The 23,267-nt window shown below is 40.2% G+C and overlaps 2 protein-coding genes across 3 annotated transcripts in view; both read right to left on the reverse strand.

Moving 5' to 3' along the window:
- Positions 1-7,077: 7,077 nt before the first annotated feature.
- On the reverse strand, positions 7,078-17,268 carry ndc80 (NDC80 kinetochore complex component). Its single transcript, XM_049578685.1, has 17 exons — positions 17,138-17,268; positions 16,488-16,586; positions 15,476-15,559; positions 14,929-15,055; positions 14,359-14,531; positions 13,888-13,990; positions 13,675-13,764; positions 13,259-13,352; positions 12,250-12,350; positions 11,802-11,946; positions 10,986-11,191; positions 10,617-10,766; positions 10,305-10,394; positions 10,108-10,200; positions 9,719-9,849; positions 9,404-9,506; positions 7,078-9,024 (listed from the first exon to the last, which is right to left on the reverse strand). Exons 1-17 carry the CDS (start codon positions 17,143-17,145, stop codon positions 8,896-8,898), a joined length of 1,926 nt encoding a protein of 641 aa, XP_049434642.1. The 5' UTR covers positions 17,146-17,268; the 3' UTR covers positions 7,078-8,895.
- A 1,600-nt stretch (positions 17,269-18,868) lies between these two features.
- The window catches only part of nipbla (NIPBL cohesin loading factor a), a 32,887-nt gene continuing 28,488 nt past the window's right edge, over positions 18,869-23,267 (reverse strand). For both annotated transcript variants that reach the window (XM_049578676.1, XM_049578675.1), the window contains exons 45-49: positions 22,132-22,278; positions 21,638-21,999; positions 21,339-21,513; positions 19,380-19,577; positions 18,869-19,286 (exon numbers count right to left, since the gene is read on the reverse strand). In XM_049578676.1, coding sequence (XP_049434633.1) covers positions 18,924-19,286; positions 19,380-19,577; positions 21,339-21,513; positions 21,638-21,999; positions 22,132-22,278 — 1,245 coding nt within the window. In that variant the 3' untranslated portion in view covers positions 18,869-18,923. The remainder of the gene's footprint in view (positions 19,287-19,379; positions 19,578-21,338; positions 21,514-21,637; positions 22,000-22,131; positions 22,279-23,267) is intronic.

The following is a 23,267-nucleotide window of genomic DNA, read 5'->3' on the forward strand; positions in this document are numbered from 1 at the left end:
AGCTGGGAAAGACATCATACCAAAGTTGAATACGTTCCAGTACAAGTCGGAAAACCAAGATGTTGTTAGCGATACCAGTTCTAGTAAGGTTCGCAGGTGTAAGCAAAACCAGTTCTCTTTCGGTTGTACACTCGGTACAACATGTGTGTATGGGGATTGCGTCCTCCAGAGACCAACCTCAAAAACCTTTCTCAAAATGCCTGTAAAGGCCAATGAGACTGTTGCAGGCGAGGACTATAAATACCCTGCACAGTCTCATCTCCTCAATCTTTTTGCACTTCAACCTGCAAATCCTGTCACCAGCAGAACCCTCACAAGACACTTAACTGTCCGACAGGAGGTGAGCTCTCCCTACCCAGGATGTCCCTATCAAGACTTGTTTCTGCCCTTGTTTAGCTTGCTAGCTAGCTAGCTAGCTAGCCGCACTCTATGCCATTTAGCTCAGCTAACGGATATTTGTTTAGCCCCACTAACAAATTATTTCAGCTATTTCCTTACCTGTTTAGCAGTAGCTAACGGACAACTTGCTTTTTAGCCTGCAAACTTGCGAGGTGGAATGGCCCAGGAGAAAAAGGAAAGAGCCTCTCCTGGTGGGTCTAGCAAAGCTAGCAAAGCAGGGAAAGCCAGATAATGCCCATGCCCAAGTGCGTGCGGTTTCTCCCTCTCAGAGACGGACACACACAATGCTTGCCCGGTCTGCATTGGCATGTTGCAAATACAAACACCACAGCAAAATATCCACGGACAGAAGTTGGGCAGGACTGTGTGTGTAACTGTTTAAATGAGACACAGAAAAGCAAGAAGTGCTGATAAACAGTGTGTTACTACAGTTATCACTACAGTTGGTGAATGGAGCCACCATATTGGATTTTGAGGTTGGGGTTGTGGGAGGTTGCCACGTACAAGGGGCTAAAAGTCAGGACATCTCAGCCTCAGCAGCTTTGATTTTGACTTTTTTTAAAAGTCTGTCTGTTAAAATTAAATCGACCTTTTAAATTAACTTAAGCCTGTTTGGTGTTTTGAATTCTTCCAAATGTCTGTTATTTAGCATAAGTAGAGCAGAAAACCAACTCCACGTCAACAATAAATGAGAGAATCGAACATTTTTGCTTTTTTTTTTTTTTTTTAACATATTTGTAACATATATCTTTGCATTTTTTTTTACATGTTTTATGTTCTGTTCAACCGTGTGTGTGTTCCATGTTTCACATTGCTGCAACATAAATTTTCATTTGGAGATAATAGAATCAAAGTTGAGGGAACATGGCCCTGCAGTAATTTGTCGCTGCATTAAAATGAGCTGCATGATGAGGGTAAACCACAAAACGTGCTCTAACCCCCAGAAAAGCACCATGTGTGATCTCCAAGTACGTTTCCAGCTGTTTTTTCTTCAGTTTTTTATGGAGCTCTACGTGACTGTGGCATCACTGTGGGACACACTTCCTGTCTTGTTTTCTGGCTAAATCTGCGGTGGATCTTTCATACTGTGGATTCTGAGGATAAATGGTCCTGACATAAAAGAATAACATTTGAGGAAACTGTTATGTTGCATGCCTTAGCTGAATTATGAGCAGGCTGAAATGGAAAAACCTGCTGTGTGTAAAGCGGTCACTCATTGAATCTATTATTCAACAAAAGATACCCTGATTAGAGCACTTCACACTGGGGCTGAACACACAGGAAACTGTCAACGTGCGCTGAAGTCACACAGGAGGCTGCCATAATGTCAACACAGCACACTGTCATCAAAGGAATCATAACAAGGAGTAACCACCGGCCTCACACATGCATCAGGAGCAGTGGAAGAGACCGTGGAAAAAGCTGTTGCACACACACTCGTGATGACAGAAGTACACACTTTACACTAAATCAGTCTGCAGCTGGATTTCAGTGAGGGGCTGACAACTCTGTACAGCTTTATTCAGGAGCTTTTTCGTGACAGTGACACTGTTTGTCAGTTTCATTCTCATATGTATGACATTTCATCATTACTGTAAAGCAAGCTTAGGACGAATTGAATATTACATTTCTTTTAAAGGGGTACTACAGCAATTTAGGATTGGATATCCATAAATTTGGGTGGCACACAAGAGACAGTTGAAGAAAAAGAATGAGAGTGAGATGTCCTGATGTCCTCACTTTTAGTTCCTAGTATGGGTCAAACTCCAAAAATATTGAATCCTCCAATTCTCATGATACCGTCTGATTGATTAGACCCACTTTGCCTGGTAAACGTCACATCTTTCAAACTTCACACCCCAGTTTGCAATTTAGATTGCCTATCCATCTGAAACAGTGTGTCCTCAGATGAGGACATCACATTTTGGCTTTACTCGACTTTATACTTCATTCTACTCAACTTAGACCAGTTGTCCTGGTTCATGGACACTTTTTTGTGCCATCTAGTGGTAGTAAACCCACAATACACTAATCCATGTAAAAACAAGATGGCAGCCATCTCTGCCAAGTCAGTCTGCAGCTGATCCCGACACAAACTGAGATAACAAAACTCTAACGACGTAACTATGACATCATCTGGGTCATTTTCTCAAATTTGACAAAGCTCCTTCAGAGCAACATACACACGACATGCAACTGCTTGTCGTCCACACCCAGAACGATAACTATAACGATAACTACAAACTATATATTTGGCATCGTTGTCAGAGCGATTTGATGAACAACAGAAACACTGACAGCCAATCGAGAAACCCATCCGAATTTACAGGGTGACACAGCTGGAGCATGTAGCGTAGGCTTGGCACGACTGTTCACACAATGCTATCATTTACCAGTGTGTTACTGTTAAAGTCATCATTTTTGGTGTGGGCGGCCCTTAATACTCCCGATGATGACTAAAGCGATCATCATGTGTGCCCCTCTAATGGATGAATGAGCTGTTGTGATTGCGGTGAGAACAGCTCTGGATCTCCACAGAGAGACTTTATTGTGTCACTTCCTGTGGTCTGTTGGTGAGAAAGTCCAGAATCAGTAGCAAGTGGATGTGGGCAGCCTGATATCTGCTGGTTTATGACCAGCTCAGTGGATGTGATTGTGGTAAAGCTGAGTTACTGTATCGTCCAACGATGAGAACATGCACATGGAACTGTAAATGGGAAGCACTGATTGTCTTTGGTTCTCTGATGTACACGTCCAGTCGATGCCAGGGCAGTGAGGCAACCTTTCAAACTGTGTCTAGACTTTTTAGTCAGCACTTTATTTTTTAGGAAGCATATATTCAACACAAAATACCTGTGGAAAAACGCTGACAAATTCTGAAAAATTATACCTTGATTCACAGAGACTGGAAAAAAAGCAGAAACCAGACATGGTGGAAATGCAACACGCCTAAACTATTTTCTTCAATATGCAGACACTCTGCTGTATCATAATTCTGACTAAGTAAAGCTGCTTATCTGACTTATCTTGCATTCCATATTTGCATATCTTGAACACAAGCTGTCTGATTGACCACATTTCTATGTCTGTCTGCAGGAGCTCATCTTTAATTCATGTAGACAAGCAAACGGTGCCCATTCTCCAGCACACAAAGAATAAACTAACCTTAACCACGACTCTGCTGCCGGGAAACCTGCACAACATGTTCCTCGACATCAGCAACACATTAAACTTAAAACAAGCAATTTCCAAAGAGTAACTGTTGCACATAGCACACCGTGTATTTGACAGCCACCAAAGGATGCACGATTATTTCTGTAATTGGTGTGTTATGGTTATTAATGACTGAGCTGAGGTCGAGACGTCAACAATCGTCTGACAGTGAAGGTCTCTAAATCTGAATCTTGTTACTACAGTTGCGTCATATCTGTGTGTGTATGTGCCACAGCTATAGCAGAAGTTGATTTGTCTACTAAATCTGGAGGCAATTAGCTGCTGGAGCAGGAATCAAAATGCCAGAGCTCGTCATAACGCAGGTCTGAGGAAGACAAATTTCAGCTACACAACAGTGTTTTGACAGGGAGCTGCGAGATGGAAAATAGTAGAGAGCATAAAACTATAAGACAGAGTTTGTGTTCTCTCTTTATCTTCCTGTTTCCCACATCTGTAGAACAGATTATTCTGGTGGCGGATGGGTGAGATTAACCCCTAATAAGACTCCACATTAACACCTCGCCGCTCTACTGTGTCTGGCTGTCTCTGGTATGACAGATGAGCTGCTGAAAGCCTCGTGGCGCACAGTAAAGCAACAACACGCACCTTCTCCAGGCCACAGAGCAGGGAGGAAGATAACCTTTGAGTTTTAGCTTTGTTTTTACATCTTGTTTTTCTCTGCAGTCTGTCTCATGTGCACGCCACACATCCACACCATCACATACCCTCCTCCTTACATCTCCCTTCTATTAGAGGCCCCGTGAGAACGACACACACACACACTACCCTTGGAGGAGTTAGGCCTTTGCCCTCGGCAGGGTCACGCCGACTTCCCCTGTGTGAGGGCAGGAACGTATAGTGTATAAAGAATTCATGGTGCATGTCTTTCAATGCAATGACCCGTGATAGTCCCACACAGGCTGAGTGCCACGGGCAGTACAGGACGACACACACGCTCAAGACACGACATGTAAAGAAGCATGGAGACAGGCAAAAACACAAATACAAACACAGGTTTACACAGAAATAAGCACGCAAATTCCTGCTCGAGGAGTCATGCGCACACACACTCAGGCCACCATGCACATGCCTCTGGGGGGTGCAAAGACACACAAATCATGACATTCATTTTCTCACACATGCAAAGACACACACACATTTTCAAGTCTTGTAAAATGGCATTTATGGATGCCACCTGTCCACATGGGATCTGATAAACACACCAAGGTCTGTCCTGTTTAGTTGAATTAAGTCTCTGTAGCTGTTAACACACGGCACCAGCCTCTCTCCGTTCCCTTTACTTCCCGCACTCCCCCTCCTCTCCTCTGCACCACCCCATCCAACACACACACACACACACACACACACACACACGCATACAAGGGGTTGCCTCTGCTAGTGGTGGAAGTTATCCATCACATTTTTCATTCCCTCTCTCCATGGAGCCCCTCACAATCACCTCATCTCTCCTCATCACATCTGCCAAAACATTTCTCTCACGCTCGCAGCACTGACGGGTTTCAAACGTTCCCCTTGTAAAAACGTCCTCCACTTTACTGTATTGACATGAGGTGGAGCTCTGGGGTCAGGCCAGCGCCCCAACTCCCAGGATGACAGAAAATACTCCACTGGTAGAGATCAAAAGTCTGTGATGTTGAGTCAAGTTATTTTGCAATGGAGTAATAGGGGATTACTTTCATCTATTTATCTGCTGATTGTTTTCTCAAATAATTACTGAATCAAAGAGTGTCAACAAAAAGTGTAGGAAATTTCTGCTACATTTTCTCAGACTTCTTGACATTGTCCAGCCAACAGTCAAAATCTAAAGGTTTTCAGTTTATGGTGATTTTGAAAGACAAATAATCAGCAAATTCTTACATTTGAAAGGCTGCAACAAGTGGAGCTCGTCAACTGATCAGTTATCACAATATTTTTGTCAGCTGACTGTTCAGTTATCTGACTAATTGTTTGAGCTCTAAATTGTGTTTTAACCATTCTGTTGCATAAACTAGCCTTTATTCTACTTAATTTGTACAGGAATTGTCTTACTTTATTTCCCACAATGCTTTTCAACAGGTGAATTTGCAGGTGGCAACAAAAACTGCTGGCTGACTTTTAATCTGTTTAATGCTCTATCACATTCTAGAGTGCCTACTTTACATTAAAAACCCGTATACAGCTGTTGATGTTCCAGGACCTCCTATCGATACCAGGACATCAACAAAAGCATGTGGTTAGATGTAGAAAAACACATCTTGGTTTGGCATTCGGGAGGTGAACACTCGGCTCCTGGGTGAAAGTCCAGGGTTTGTTGGACCATCCACCTCCCCTCCTACCCACCCTGTATGGACTTTCCTGCCCCTTATATTAGGTCGTTACCAGCAGCATTGCAACCTGACCATGTCCTACAGAATATCATACTGCCCTGATAGGTGCTGTCTTTTCAACCAGCGACATTTCATAACAATGCCAAAGGTAACGTCCAGCCGTGTTACATACTGCTGCAAAAGGTGTGACACCAAAAGCCACCTTTCGACAACTCTGGAATGAGAACGTGCTGGAGGGAGGTCATAATCACTGATAAGGTTGTTCCTTTCATGATCTGTTTGCGTAATTGTAGCATATGAATTCAACGGCCTGGCTGGCAAATGGCCTGTCCGCCCCTCATACAGTCTATATCTGACCCATCGCTATCACAATCACTGAAGACAGCATCTTTTTTATTTTTAGGGACAACTATAAGGTTGTATGCATTGTCTGGGCTGTCACCTAGATCCCACATATCCAAAACTTAACTCAAACTGAACCTGTACATTTAGATGCAACGTGTCACTATTGTAGCTGTCAGGATGTTCACTAATTCTGAACAAAGTTCAGTAAATGCAAATGCACATATTGATACTAGACACCTTAAAGATGATTTCTGTCCTGTCTTTATGTTAACTAACTTTGCTAACCTTTTGTTTGGGAGCTTTGATGCAACCATACTCGTCTCATGGTGCAACAAGGAAGTAAACAGCTCTGGTCATGTGACAATTTACACTGAACCTGTGACACTGCATATATGTCCTTGAGACCCTTAATTATGTCAATGTTTGCTGGAAATGCACTGATACGTCATTCGGTCACATTATTAGAGCCTTATAACTGAAAACTTTTTTTGTGGTCACTATTGTTAACAGTGGGATTAAACAGGTTAGGACTTAGGACACTTACTGAAAAGCTGACTTTAACATACTGCTGCAACAAAATTATCTTTTCATGTACACTTTGACCTTTTTAGATAGGAACTAGAATAAAGAAAATACACACACACACACACACACACACACACACACACACACACACACACACACACACAAATTTAGGGATTTTAGAGGCTCCATACAATTTTAAGACTGTTAGGTTTTACACACTGTGTCCAACAAAACAGCTGAATCAGAAAACAGACGTCTTTATTTGACAAAGATCCTGTAAAAAAAAAAAGGCTGTGAACCTTAAAGTTTCATAAGACAGGCTGACAAACATTGGATCAGGGCTGATATTATAGAATATAAAAGGAAAATATTCCTTTGAAAACCTTAAGTAAACCCAAATTGTGGTTTGAATTGTGTATGGATTGCCACAGGATATCTGGAATGAATCTCTGGACTGGATATAGATGCAAAAAAACCCACTAATACTGCAGGCCAGGCATGCAGAGTTCATTGGAAACAGGTACAAAGAGAGATGTTGTCAGTGACATGGAGAAAGCATTGTGGAGAGATGTGGCCCAATCCCTGTTTGCATCCTGACTGCCAGCTTTGCCTCGGCCAAATCATTTGCAATAAATGTTCCTGCCAGAAGTGGAGAAAACTCCTAAAATAAACGCTTCATTTACTAATGAGTCAGTCAGTTTTATGGGGTTTGGCTGATATGTGGAACTTAAATGCTCTAATGTGTTTAATAAAAATAGGATAAATGAGACCGGCACAAATGGAAACTATGTCTGCCATTTCTTTTGTAACCATTATTTGTCTGAACCAATATCTAAATTCAAACTCACAGATAACTGGGATAACACATAACAGTCAATGTGTCTAAAACACATTCATTTTCACATATTATCCAGACCGCATGAACAAAGCAGACCTGTGTCTGACGAAACCTTTACTATCAGCTAAATTAAACAGCTCAAATTTACAGATGTGTAGTCATGCAAGTATAAAGTTGGATTAAATTTAGCCTGATGGCAGAGCTGCAGGAATGTTGTATTGACTGCAGCTGCAGAGTCAGTGAGCACTTGCATTTCTTTGACTAACCTTTGACAACAAACAGTGGTATTGGCTGCTGTAGACGCCCGCTGCAGTCAAGACATTCAGCCTACAAAAACAACTAAACACCACTATATTTGGTGCTTGTTCCTCCCCTCCGCTTGTAACTCCCAAGAGTTACAAAGTTTTTGTTAATGTTGGACTACTTTAATAAACCAAGTACTAAAAAAACAGTAACATTCAGATGTTTGGAAATGAGCTCCCAGAGAAAATGTTAATCGATAGCAACCTGAACACTCAAGTTTTATCAACCAGAGGTGTGTGCTGCCCTCTAGTGGCGTCAGTACAACACAACAATTTAATAAGCTGCAGCATGACCACGATGTATCCTTCAAAGCCACCACAAACAAGGAGGGTTAACAAATAATATCTTTAACCATGTTTTTCTTCTTTTTCTGGCATGTATTACAATGTGTTAAAAAAATTCTGTGACTTGTTGGCACATATTTAATAGAAACAGAAGTTGGATGGCTTTAAAGTTGTTATTGTTGTTTTTTCATATTAGTTTATTTTTTTAAAAAAAAAATAGTGAAGTGTAAGTATAGAACGACACAGAAAGACAGACACATGGGAATCTGAAGTGTGTAAATACCAGATAACTAACAGAACACGTACACTGTAATTACAATGTATCTGTGATGGCAAAAACACGCTGCTGTTGTATTCAAAAACAAAATAATTTATGAAAAAGTAAACTGACAGTGACTATTTTTTCTGTTTTGTTAATCTAAGTACATAGTAATATGATACATGTCCAAAACTTGTTCAGAACAAAAGAGTGAAAATATGTTTCTTTTCTTATATTCTTGTAAAAATAAAACTGGGGGCGACTGGGAATCAAACTGACAATAAAGCATCGCCGAAATCCCCCCAAACAGCTAGTAAGGCGGTTTGTGTATCTGTGTGTACCTCTGTATATGAACATCAGCACAATAAAGAAAGTGAATAAGAAATCTTGCCCTGCCTCACTTTACAAACTGTTTGCCTTGGATGTGAAGCTCCTCAAAGTCTCCTTCAGCTTCTGTATGGCACCTTCATCTTCCTCTACAGCCTTAGAGCAGGCTCGCTGCACTCTGCTGTGCAAATCCTCCAGACACTTCTGTTAAACAAGAACCACAGGAGCCAATGGGTTATATTACACACATTATTGTATTAGAATAACATTAATATAGGTGCAAATACAACATGAACAACATGTTAAATATTTTTAGGTGGTTATCACAGCGCTAATTTTTCCTCAGTATTGTTTCGCCATTTCATACAATCAAATATTGTTTGCATGGATTTTAACAGTGGCTGCAGTCATATATATAAAAAAAAAAAACACAGTTCTTGTATCAGTCATGTGCTTGTGAAAATTTAGGTCTATTAATCTGATACACTAGTTTGTCTGTCTGCTAAAACAAACTGAAATATTCCTGGGATACAGACTCTTCCCTGCAGTACGGGGAACAGATGTAGAGTTGTAAGAAAGTTACCTCTGTGACTGCCAAGTGGTCTGTAGCTGTGGTAAATACGGACGCAAGGTTGTTGGCTACTGTTCGTCTCTCCTCATTGGTCTCCTGCAGCACCAGGTGGTACCTGAAAAAGAGACGACCACAAATGTTTTATTTTAAAACAAAACACATCATTAGACTAACAGAATGAGAAACCTGAAGGATGTTAAAGCTCACACATCAAGCTCCACTTAATGAGAATAAGAATAAATGAGGCAGAGCTATCGAGGTGAAACAGTATTTCCAGGGACGTTTGATAATGTACACAACATACATAAGTACATAACAGTCACTCACTGTTGTTGTGCTGTCTTCAGTTGTTGCACGGCATCGTCGTAACCATAATTGATCTTCTTCTCAAGAAGCTTACGATGGTTTTCAACAGACTCCTTCTCTGCTGCCCAATCCTTTTCTTCTTGGGCCAGCTCCTGCAGACACAAACACACAGGAAACCATTGTTAGTACATGTATGACGCAATTATGCATTATCTGTATGTCACCAACATGTTCAAATGTTTACTTATTCTTCTCTTTCAGCTTCAAAAAATAATAGTTCTGCACGGAAACAAATGCCATCTTATCTAAATTTAGTTAGGTCTGGTCGATGTTTGCCATTTGGTGGTGAATGGTGGATGTAGTATGGCATTTCAACCAGCATAAAGCAGACCGTACTATATGGACTATACCTGCATGTCAGAATCCAGTCGTTCATCCAGCTTGCGAATCTGCTCTCTCAGCTGCTTCAGGTCATTGGACTTGTCCAAGATGTTAGAATTCACCTTAAAGACACACACATTTAAAATGACAAATGTGATTCAAAAAGAAAGATGCAATTTGGTAGTATTGTGTCATGACGGGAAAAAGTTAAGGAGGATTTTGTTACCTGTTCACAAGACTCCTCCAGACTGAGCTTCATGTTGGCTAATCTAGCGTTCTCTTCCTCCACGTCACTGACCAGCTTTCTCAGGAGCATCTACAACACACAGCACAGATCAGAACGAGTACACAGATACCAAAATCTATCATCATTTACAGCCCACAACGGAGTACACATTTACATAGACTGGGGTGTATGTAACTGGAAATAGCCTAAGCCTTGGTGATAGTAAGCTACAGCTGTTCATACTAAATTATGATCCATCAAAATATGATGGATTCAAATGTTTGTGTAAACAGGATCATTAGCTAGAAGTACCTGTCTCTGCGTTTTATGCTGAACCATGCTGCCGGGTCCACATTCAAACGGCCTGATCTCGAAATCATGACCACCAGCGTTCTCTGCGGACAGTGGCATCAGCTTCAGTTTACGTGCCAGCTTGTGGTACTCTGCTACCTTCAACTCCACCTGGAATTAAGGACAATAACAAGACAGGACAGAGACAAGAAGGGCGAGGAAACAAGTTAAATCAAAGGTCAAAAATGTGTGCCAATAGATGAAAACAATCTGCTGTTATCAACACTAAGTATCATAGTTTAATCCAAACTATTAAGGAGAAACCGAGTCATATGTCACATACACAATTCCCACTCCTCTGTGAATACATACTAGATGTACATACAGTACCTTCTCATTCACTTTGGCCAGAGCGATCTCCTCATTCCACTTGTGCTGTTCAGCATCTTCCAGAGACTTGGTGAGACTGGAGATGGTCTGTTGGAGTTCTCTCTTCTCTCTGTTGATCCTCTCGACATCTGCTGGAGTAAACTTCTGGTTTTTCAGGAGGCATTGCAGCTCATTTTGCTCGTGTTTGAGTGACTCCATATGGCTCCCTGCGGAAAGACAGGAAGGAAAAAACACGACATTTATAAAATCAGATCCAACCACCAGTTCTGATCAGAAGGAGATGTTCAACTTTACTATAGAAGAACCAATAAGCCGAATGTGACCGCATTACAGAATATTTAAACACCCGGGTATCCATGCGAATAGTTTAATTACTACAAAGGACTTTGACGCTCAGTGGTCATTCAGAAGAACTGAGTTATTCCTGGTTGACAGTAAGATACTGAATGTTTGCACTCTATACTCTATACACTCTATATTGGCAGCTTTAAAAACATGATAAAGTATGGTCTCTCGTGGTTTATTTATCAACAACAGGAATGTTAATGTATTTGTTTTAATAGAGACTCAAACTAAGGAAGGACCTCTGCCAAGACAAGTCCAGTTTACCCGTACATTCAATCTTTATGATGTTGGTAATGAGTGTGCACAGGCCTATAAAGAACTTGGAAATTTTAATTCCAGTAACTAAATGTATAGTGATTATTAGCACAGACGTCTTCAGGGGTGCTAAATATTGAGATTCAGACGTCATCAGATCATCAGGATCCAGCACATCCTGCTACAGAACTGGCTGACTGACACAGTTATATTTACCAGTGGTCTCCAGCTCATCGCTCAGTTCTGAAGCTTTGTTCTCCAGGTTGGCTTTAAAGGACTCCAGGCTGCTGCGATAACTCTGGAGTTTCTTGAGGTCCGCCTGCAGCTTCACCCTTTCCATCCTCTTGGTCATCAGACGGTCCTGTCCAGGAGAAGAAGACAAAAACTTATCAGTCTGATTTGTTGTCACTCTCAATTAAGATGCTACATATTACTGACAGAACTAGAAATTGAGTATTTCGACTAAAGCTTTAATATCTTTGCACATCCAGTAGTGATGAATATCTACATTTCCTTTCCTTTAAAGCAATACTTTTTTGTTGACAATGCTCACGTTTTTGCCCTCACTATATATATGAAATGGTAATGTAAAAAAATATCAAGATTTTAAAATCATAATCTGATCTGTGCACATGGGGTTGCGTCAATATAAAGGTCTTCTTACCGTCTGGCTCTCCTTCTCAAGTCGTTCGACCTCATCACTGAGTATTCTGTGCTTTTCCTCCATCGTGTTCAGCAGGGCTTCATCAACATTATAAAGTTTCTCTGTGAAGACACACAATTACGTCTATTTTTCAGTATCAACATTTTAAATATAAATCAAAATTGGACTTAGGAATAGGGATGTCATGAGAACCGATACTTTGATACCAAGTTGATGCCTGAAACCATGATGGTGCTCGTTTTTTTTCGCATCCCCAGTACCTACAGTACTGGGAATGCGATTCTTCCAGACCTGGCATTATATCGACCTACAAGTTTTCTAGCCTGCTGTTAAATGCCAAAGGAAGAATGCCCTCAAAGAAAACGTCTTCCAACTGCGCTTTGCCTAGACTTGTTGAAAGGAAAAGCGTTTTTCTGATGCCCGTGTATTTTTTCAGTTCTTAACAATAAGAGCGCTGTGTATTTGCACAACGCTACAAATGCCAGTTAGTGTCTATTCTCTGCTGGGCGCTGCAAGTTTGGCTCGTTTTTTGTTCACTTTTTGGTATAACACTGTGCACATCGCTATCACTTTTTTCCCCGCCATCCAATCACAGTGGAGGAGACGCAAGACAAATGCCCTACCATAAAGAACAACCGTCACACCTTACAGGTACAAGTGCTGAACAAAAACAATGGAGAAGAAATATGTTAATATATTGTAGACTGTATATTAATATGTTTCCTCACCCACAAAATTTCATGAACCCACACAGACTAGTATTCTGCATTTGAGGCAGATCATCAGGGATAAATACTAACATTTAAACTCAATTTAATTTAAGTTTTCAATAAAGGAGTGTATTCTTAAATAAAGAATTGTGGAATTTCACTGGTTTTGTATTGATTACTTAATTTCTGGTACCAATACATGCCTGGTTACATACTGGAACATACATAGAAAGCATTTCATTCTTAAAAAAAAGAAAACAAAAAACACAACTCATTTCATAGATAGATTCAATGCTTACTTAGTTTACTGAGGTACGAATCATCCACATCGTCAAATGTGTCTTCACCCTGCATGAACTTGGAGTAGGCCTCAGCTGTGTAGTCCAGGAGGAGCTGCACAGTAACAAAACAAAGTGAAAGAGAAGATAAAAATAAACCCACATATGTTTTAGATTGCATCAGACAAAATCAGTCCAACCATATTATGTTCAGTATTGTTGAGGATGTAGACTGTAGAAAATACAGAGAGATCATCTGAATGGCTTTGTGATAGACTGTATCAGTAAGAAAACACCAGCTGTTAGTAACCATGTAAGACTGAGGTCTTGTGTTTGATTCCAGCAGCAGATACACGGTACATCCTCCTGAAATGCCTCTAGCTTATTGTTAGTGGACTGTTTATATCTCATGGTGCTGATTAAAGAAGTCAGAATACCTTGTTGTACTCAGCGCCTTCCTCGATATCATCGCTGTCCTCACAGAAGTCGCTGAGCAGCAGGTTCTGCTTACTCAAACTCCAGTTTATCTGAAGCACAGAATAAGCACAACACCAGTTTTAACTAGTTTCATTAAACAAAAATCCCACTGGTTTAGTATATTCTGAACAGTCCACTGTAATCCCTGTTAAAAACTGTTGTTTGCTTCTCACCTTGACTTGGTCAATTAGCCACATGAGAGCACCCAGGGCCTGAGGCCAGGTGTGGGGAGCTCCGACAGAATACATTGAAGACTTGGAGAGAACAAATGGATACCTTAAACCAGAAACAGGAAGAGAAGTAAAGACAGTCAGCAATGTTTCTTAAACTACAGAAGAAGAGACAACAGGAAGGTTCACAAATAATAGTAGGGTACTTCCATGTACAGGCTTCTTGTACTCTGATTTTATTAAATGCTGTAGCCATCTATGAAGAATTTTCTTTTGGTCGTTCTTTGTATTTTTTTTTTTTTTTTTTAAATCTAGCCCCGTCTTCAATTCCAGTTGTACTGAAGTGCTTTCGGATTGCAATTAGCTAAGCAACCAAGTGCTTTGTATGATCAAAATATTCACTCAAGTCTGTAGGGGTACTAAAGAAATGCTAATACATACAACACTTAGTAATACTAAAAGACAGAATTTTACCTCAAGGCTTTGAGCATAGCTGGAACCTCCTCCTCAACTTTTACATTAGGCATCTCAAAGGTCGGGTCCAGCTGACGGTAAATGAACTCAAACACCTTCACAAACTCCTTGGTAGACGGAGACTGGAGGGTCTTGGCTGACAAAGTGCCTGGGTAACCCTGATCTGTCAGGAACTAGAAAGACAAAAAAGAAAATTTTAGTATGGACAGAACTACAGTATGGATTCCCACTCATAATGACCAACACCTGTACTTTTGTTTTTTTAAATGCAAATGTAGGTACCAAAAAAAAAAAGATGAAGCGACAATTCAATTCCACACTCTGATTCATAAAATGTGTTGATCAGGCGTGTTGCAGTAAAGCTCAAGATTCAGTGAAATTAAATGAGGTGAATGTCGCTGTCTGTAATAGTGAATTTTTGGATACAACCACTGAGGGGCAGCAAAGTCTTTCATTTTCATAATCCACACAGAATGAGGGATGTATTGAGCATAATGAATGTAGCAATGTTAAAACAAACTAACCCATTAGTGCATGTATATACTAAATGGACTCAAGAAGTGTTTTTACCTCATGCAGCTGTCTGATACATTGCTGAACAAAGGATTTATCATGCAGAGGTCTGGTGTCTTTGATTTTCTCACTTCCTCCAAACCCTGCCATAGTGCTGTTGCGAGGCATGCCGGCTCCACTAGTCCTGCAGATAAGAAATTAACATACCACCTCAATAAATATCAATTTTATTAATCAACAAGGGAAAAGAAGTTTCATTTCATGTGCATCTAAATAATAGCATTGTAGACAGGCATTAATGGGAAAGAAAAACACACAGATAATGATTCTGATGAACTGAACCTGAACAGAATAATGAACTCCTATTCAGTCATTTCAGCACCCTTCACCACATGTATACTCTTATTTGTGTTAATAACTCGCTTTGAGGTCACATAGGTAAAATTTGTTTTTCTATACTGTAAGGCAAGACAAAACATTTTCACCACTTACTTTATTCATGTAATTGTACTGCCACAATTTGTGTCAGATTTCATTGATATACTGCATGTTCTCTGTACACTGTAATGCAAATTTGTACATTTCTAAAACATTATTCACGTACCTGGAACTAAAGAAACTGGTCCTCCTTTCAGAGTTCACAGACGTTGGTTTGGGTATGTTGAGCTTTCCAAAGGAAGGCTGTTTGCTGTTAAGAAACAAAAATGTGAACAAATGCATGTGTTCCATTTGCTGACACACATTTGTACAAGCTGCCTTAAATCCATTCTTCATCTTCTTTCACTGACCCATCACATGTTTACAGATAATGTTTCAAATTTGCCAAAATAAGTAGGACCCTAAATTTTGGAGCCTCTAATTAAATATTGCCCTAGTGTTTGTTTCCGAGTTTGTTCAGGGTGTCTATAGATATCAGACAGTTAAATTTAATGCTTTTAAAAGCCACTTAAGACAAGATTTTTGGACAAATAATGTTTTACTTCTTTAAGCATCGCAGGTAAGCATTGCAGGCAAGTAGTATGTATGTGGTCTAGTGCAGAGGTAGGTGTTATGTAGGAACATGGTTATTAGAGTGAGTTTTGCCAACATATAAGTGCAAGTGCAAGAAAAAGGACAGTATTATAGGTTTTTTTTAAGATTTGTGACATTAGAAATGTGGACTTTTACATAGAAAGGCTTCACTTATTTACACAAAAAGACATTAAAAATTGTATAAATGAAATTAGATAAAACGTTTGTAGTTGTTAAGACCTCACATATTCAAATTAAAGACTATTTAATGGCCTTTTCAGCGTTATTGACACTGGATTTAAGACATTTTAAGACTGTTTAAGGGCCTGTAGACAACCTGTTGTTATTACACACATAGGAAATAGCATTAAGCTATACTCAAGATGTTACTCTGTCTACAGTGTAGTCCAAACGAAGCTACCCCAGTGTCATAGTTTGGATACAACCCCTTATAAGAAATGGTCAAGGAGTAATGTGTTTAGTTATCATGTGCCTAGTACGTGAGTGGACTCTATTCATCGTATAGGAAATCGGTACCTTTGCTGACCCTACAAATACATATATGAATTTATTACATTTATTTTATAAAGTAAGTTCAAACCAACCTCTTGGGTGTTGTGTACACCATGCTCATCCTGTTGCTGTCCTGCACTCTCATTGGCAGCTCCGACAGCCTGCTGCTTGCTGCTCGACTCATCCTTCCACTGGACACAAATAATTACAACAATGAAACCAGTGCCGTTTATTAAAGTTACTCTGTCCCCCAAACTACACAAAACTACAAAGTATTAGTGCGATAATGTTGACTACATGTTGAAATTGATATAGACATAGCCACAGCTGGCTAACGTTGACGTAAAGTCTGACAGTAAGTTATCTCAGTGTAACGTTATGTTATGTGCTAACCTCAGCTCAGCTACCTAGCTAACTAGCTAGCTACTCGTTCAGTGACCTGGGTTAGCTAGACAAAACTCAACACGCCGTCAAAGTTATTCCCAAGCTTAATCTAATGATCGCTGTTAGGGAGCGAAGCTGGCGTAAATTAATTACGGTTATTAACATCTTTAAATTAACGGTTGCTAGCTGTAACGTTAGCTAACTGTAATTAGCTAAGTAAGCCACAATAACGGCAGTCGTCACTATCTTCGGCAAGCCTCGAAAACTATTACATTTTGTCAGACTGTTGTTTCGCTGAATAATTTCCAGTGATTAAAGATGACAGGTGGTGTGGTTTTCTAGCAAATTCAAGACGTACCGCTCCATATTTCGTAGGTGGAAAGCTAATGTTTACAAAACGAACCGAGCATCCGAAACGGGCGAAGTAGCAAACCCCGCCAAAACAATACAAAATACTGGACGGCGGTGACATCACCAGAGTACGGAAAGCCGTTTGGTCCAATAATGCTCCATAATGCGTTTTACAAATTGCCTGGCTTCCCCACACAGAGCGTCATTCACCCACACGCATTATGATAATAATATAAAACAAGATGTCACCTCTGTTTCACATGTAAAATCTAATAATTAATATTTGTTATTTTACAAGTGATCTAAAGAGCTATGAGAGGAAACATAGGTTAACACTTTGCTGTACAAGAATATTCAAATTGTTGGGTACGTCCTCAAGCAAAGTACTTTTTTCTACTGTACTACTACTTATAACTAATAATCCTGAGAGTGTCTGACAGATTTGTCACAGGTAATCATACTGTTTTATTCAATTATGCAACTGGTATAAAAATATCCAATGAAACCATGTAGTAACATAGAAAGTTACTGGTGCTGGGTCTTCCACAGTGACCGTCTCCCTGAAGGGCAGAATTTGTATTTAAAAACAAACACACAATTACGTGATAGTATATTCAAATACTATAAAAAACAATTAAAACCACAAATTATACCCATACTTCTGGTTTTGAAATATATGTATAGAATTATTTATAAAGAGTTTTATTGGCATAATATGCAAATGATCAACCCTCTAAGTCCTTTAAGGCCTGTCTGTGTTTTATCAGTATCCAGCTCCTAAACTTTTCTTCATTTATAAAATGAAAAGATCAGATTAACACTTTGAGCAGACAAGTGACAAAGAGAAGTAGAAAATTTATTGCAGTATTTGTTCCACCAAAAGGGTATGAATCCCCTTTCCTCTTATTACTAGGGTGACCTAATACAACAAAATCTACATTTACAAAATATCCTCCTGCAATAGGCCACATATACTGCATGCGTAGTTCGAAATAGAATAAATTATGTTCAGAGGACTCTGCCATTGTACAGCATGGACAAATAAAAGTGAACAAAAATAAAAATTCTTAGTTTTTTTGTCTTTTTTCGTCTTTTTCCTTCAAATATCTAAAAGCTAAAAGGAAAAACCATCAGGGTGCTAGTAGTATAATAAACTCCAAAAACACTTTAATAAGAACATCAAAAAGACTAATTTCCAACATTCACTTAAGGTTTTATTCTTTTTTTACAGCTTTTTTGTCTTCAGAGATATAAACATTTTAGTTTTTTGTCGTGTTAAACTATGATACAGTGGGAGTAGAAATGAGCGACTAGAATCTGCTGCACAACAGCGAAGGAGCTCCCACAACAATGTTGACAAAACATTTCCCTCCAGGTCTCTCTTCTGATAGCCTTTTTAAGGGATAATTTGGGTGAATTATTCCTTTAATGCCTTCTGGATTCTATCCTCTGCACTTTTACACAAACAAAACGTGAGAAGTCCCTCTAATATAATAAGTCTTATGTTTTGTGTCATTTTCATTTTTGCAAGAATAACTCATGTAAAAGTATGTAGTGTCAAATATTCTTGCCCTCTTGTGTTTTCTTACAAAAATGAGGAAGGAGAGGCGGAGGGTAGGAATCCAGTGAAGTTTGGCTGTGTTGTTGGAGGTGGCAGGTTGAGGAGGAGGAGGAAGAGGAGGAGGAGGAGCAGGGAAGAGGAGGATTTTGATAAAGTAGAAATGGAGAAGGGGGACCGAAAAAAAAAAAAAAAAAAGAAATTAAAGAAAAAAAAAAAAATCACACGGGAGCCATTAGCTAGCCCCTCCTTCCCGCGCTGCATACAGTGAGCGTAAAGTCTGTACTACTTTGTTGCTCAGTTTGTGGTTGCTGGTCAAGGCAATCTTCTTGTAAATGATGTCCGACTCCTTAATAGTGTCCACCCAAGGCACCTGTTTGCGGCCATCGCGTTTCTTGGCCTCTGCCCAGGGCCCCGAGTAGGAGCCGGCCATCCAGTGGATGCTATATCCATTGGCGGTCTTCTGGACGACTCGAGCTATTTGCGGCCGGTCCTTGTATTTGGGGCAGCAAAGGGCAATCACATCCATGACCTCCACGATCTCACTCATACGGCCGGGGTCCGAGGAGTCACCTGCTCGCCTTGACCTTCGTGAGGACTATAAAGAGGATAGAGGAAGAGAAGTTGAACTATTTTTCTCCACATTTTAAAATTGTATTTCATAGACAAGGTGCATAATCATTCCTCTCACCCCTGAGGTCCTTTCGTCGCCGTCGCTATAATCGTCATCTGTCTCTGGTCCTGCCTGATTGCGCGGACTGGGTCCTGACATGGGGCCGGAGCTTCCCAGTAGGGCGTTTATGGCTTTATTTCTGATGTTAGCGCTGGCAGACGCTTCTCCTTCCTCATCCTCCTCGTCTGGGTCCAGATGTTCCATCAGAACCTTAAACTGTGTGGAGTGAAAAAGACTTTGAGACACAAGTTTCACACTCCACTGCTGTTAAACATCGACCTCCAAGAACCAAACGTGACAGAACAGAGTCGGGGTAACCATTAAAGACTAACAGGTGTTAAACCAGTCAGTTTAGCCCGAGCAGACACAATGTAGACATCAGACCTGGTCAAGCTGCGGAGTATCTCTTCTTTGCTTGGGTGAGAGTAGAAGATAAAGGCAGTCGGTTAAGAGGTAAGTTAGTTCAGGGCTACAAAATGGTGTCATGAGGCCCAGTAGACTTATGAAGTCACAGCCTGAAACCTGCTGTAGGGCCTAGTGCGAGATTTTTACATATAAATGAATGTCTGTTACATTTATGCTCTTGCCAAACAAGTTCACACAATACCTATTCAGCCTATCTCTACCAGGGAAAGCGCTCTGTATTTCAGAGTATACAGGGGTTGTTGTGTATGTGGTGATTAATGTGATGTGTTTTATGTCAACCAGCCAGAGCTAAAGGGGGCTGGAAGTGAGGAGAGATCCCTTCTAGATATTTCGAAAGAGATATAAAACAGACATTGATGTGGACTGCTCATTTTGTCAGCGGGTTTCTGAAGATTTATGTCATCAGTTTCAGTCTTGTCCCCACATTTGTCATTTTTGGCAAGATGTTTGTATATTTATATCCCAATGCATTGATTCTGTATTTTCCCTTTTCTATTAAAATGTATTTGTTTGTTTCATGTGTTTTTTCTACTTTTCTACAAAAGCAAATCAATACTACATCATCAATTTGATTTTACTTAAAAAAAAAATCTCATTAATAAATCTAAATGTTCTAATCTTAAACCACTCTTTTCAATTTTTGAAAACAAAATCAAAGACTTCATTATATGAATCTTTTATTCTAGAAATAGTGAAGTTATTAAAACCTTGACCGTAACACCTGGAATTATTTGTTTATGTTTTTTTTTATGTTTGTTATTACAAAAAACTTAAAAGTTTCCAGAGGAGATGCTCCAGATTAAAAAAACTCAGCTTTCAGAGGAAAGACTCAATTAAAAAACCCTTGTGGGGGAGGGGAAGATACAGTAAGCTTACCTACAGGCATATGTTATAAGCACACATGAACAGTTTGTGTAATTATTCTCACTGCCAGTTGGGGGTGATAAAAGTTAAGCAATCCAGCTTTAATATGAATACTAACCTTCCTTGAATACCAACACATTGGCACACAGGTATATTTTGCAGGACTGTCAGTAACTGTTTGTAAAGTGTAAGTAAAAGCCAAAGTCGGAGTCCCTCTTGTTTAGTGTTTCACCCCAGTATATTTGCATTTCTTTGGCACTGGGTATCCTGGATGCCTGCTGCTTTACAGTCTGGCACCTGGTCGCTACTTTTTTATAAAGCCCCAACCTCACCTGAGCGCTTTGGGGGTACATTCCCATAAACATTTTGAACACAGAAAATAAGAAAAAAATACAGGTAGAGGGCAGAGTCTGCAGAAAAAGACACGGCGACACACTTCTAGTGGGTCACCAGTTATGACTGAGAGGGATTTCTTCTGTACGAGTCTATATACATTGTTTTTTAGGAAATCCTGTCTAGTATATCTTTCATATGTTTTTGTAACATTCTTCAGATGATTAGCAATCACTTTGTATTTAAATGCTGATGTTAAGTTTCTGGTGAGAAGACCCAAAAACAAATAAACTGGCAATCTGTGATGTACAAAAACACTGACAACGAAAAGTCTGATGGAGCTTCATTACTTACATCTAAGTACTGTCTGACAATCCGCCTCTTGACATCGTTTGACAGCGAAGCGCGTGCCATGTTGTTGGAGATGAAGTCGATCGTTTGCCGTGGGTGGAAGTGAACGTTGCTTTTCCTGTTCACTGCCTTATCGTACACCTTGGCTGACTCATTCGGAGAGTACTTCTGGATTTTACTGTTAGATGACAGAAAATATTGAGTGATCAGGTGATGTGTGGGTGAAGGTCTGAATTGGTCAAACTTAAGATACAGTAATTTAGATAAAGGTAATATAGACGTAAATGTTATTTCACTCTTACCCATCTGAGAATCCGTATTGGTTCTTCAGGTGTTGTTTGAGCACCAGCAGCAACAGGATGCCCTGAACAGCATTAGCAAAGTCCAAGAGACCTGTGGGACTTTCTGGGAGGAGCCTCATTACTTTTTCCACATCCTCCAAATCCAGATCGTCCAGATCAGATTCGGACTCTGAGCTCTCCGAGTCTGAAACAGGTTTTCTGGCCTTTTTTGGCCGCCGTACCACATCGTCATTGTCACTGTTTTCCTCGTCGTCGCTCCTGGGAGAATCACAGTTCATCTTTTCCTCATCATCCTCACCATCTGACGTGTTCTTCCACTCCTTTACCTTCTTCTCCTTGCGCCTTGGCTCCTTTAGCAGTAGCTGGAGAAGAGAAAATCATAAAAATCCATTTAAAATTTATAACTAAAAAAATTGCTTCTCAGAATTACTTCCCCATTAGAGGAGACACATAACCCCAGTACATGCAAGCTAGTTTTGAAACTGCTAGCCTACCTCTTTGAAGGTTTGCAACAAGTTGCTGCCAGAGACAGACAGGGTGATGTCTATGTGGTGCATAATGAAGAGAGGCTCCTCCTGGCTCTGGTATGGGAAGCAGGCGAGGTTGTCCGCTACAAACAGCAGCATGTTTACTTCCGTCTTCTGCAGAAAGAAAGAACAAAGGGGGAAAGCATCAGCACCTGGCATAAACTCACATTGCAGTGATTGATTGATTGGTCCCGTTTATACGACAATGATTTCAACTGAAAACGGTAAACTTTAGTTGCATTTTGGCTGATTGTTTACACGACAGCAGCGTTTTGGGTGCCTGAAAACAGGTTCCAGAGTGCAATGTTTTGGAAAGACGCCATCTCTGTTGTCATGTAAACTTGCAATATGCAGTTCCTCTGAAAACGGAGACTTTTCGCACATGCGCATTACGGTTCCAGTCACTAGGCATGCGCGAGAAAGTCGACCATCACAACAACAATCTCAAGCTCTGTTTGTGCTGCTCACCCTGTTGAATTTATCAACGCTTCTCCAGCAAAGTGTAGATCTACTGTAGCAACTCCACCTTGTTGTCCGTCCAGACAAAGTTATCTGTGCGTGCTTTCGCCATTGTGTCTTCTTTGTTTTGGTTTGTAATCACCGTGGTAATCACCGCGTTGTAGAGGAGGGCGCTTCAGCGTAGGCGCGTGGCGTCATGCCGTGGTGTTGCTTTGCAAATTTACACTGCCACCCACTGGCCTGGCGTGCATACTAGAGCGTTTCCAGTAGACTTTGCAGCTCCGTGTGAACGGGGATCGTTTCAATAACGTCGTCATATAAACACAGACGTTTTTTTAAAACGCAAATGACAGACTTTTCCGTTTTTAGAGAAACTGTTGTCGTCTAAACAGGGCCTTAAGCAGTAGAAACCCAGAATACAAGCCTAAAAATGAGCTTGAGCTTTAACTATTCATACATGGTCAAAAACAACCTAGTAAAAATAATTGTAAAATAAAAGCAAAATAATGGAATTAAACATCTCTGAACTCCACAGTATTTCTCACCTCTTTATAGAAGGTGCTGCTTTAAAATCAGTGTCTGTGCCCTTAAGAGTCAGATTTAACACTTACACGTTTAATTCTATCTCTTGCCAAGACAGACTG

Source organism: Epinephelus fuscoguttatus, linkage group LG6, assembly GCF_011397635.1.
Source record: "Epinephelus fuscoguttatus linkage group LG6, E.fuscoguttatus.final_Chr_v1".
Classification (NCBI taxonomy): Eukaryota; Metazoa; Chordata; class Actinopteri; order Perciformes; family Serranidae; genus Epinephelus; species Epinephelus fuscoguttatus.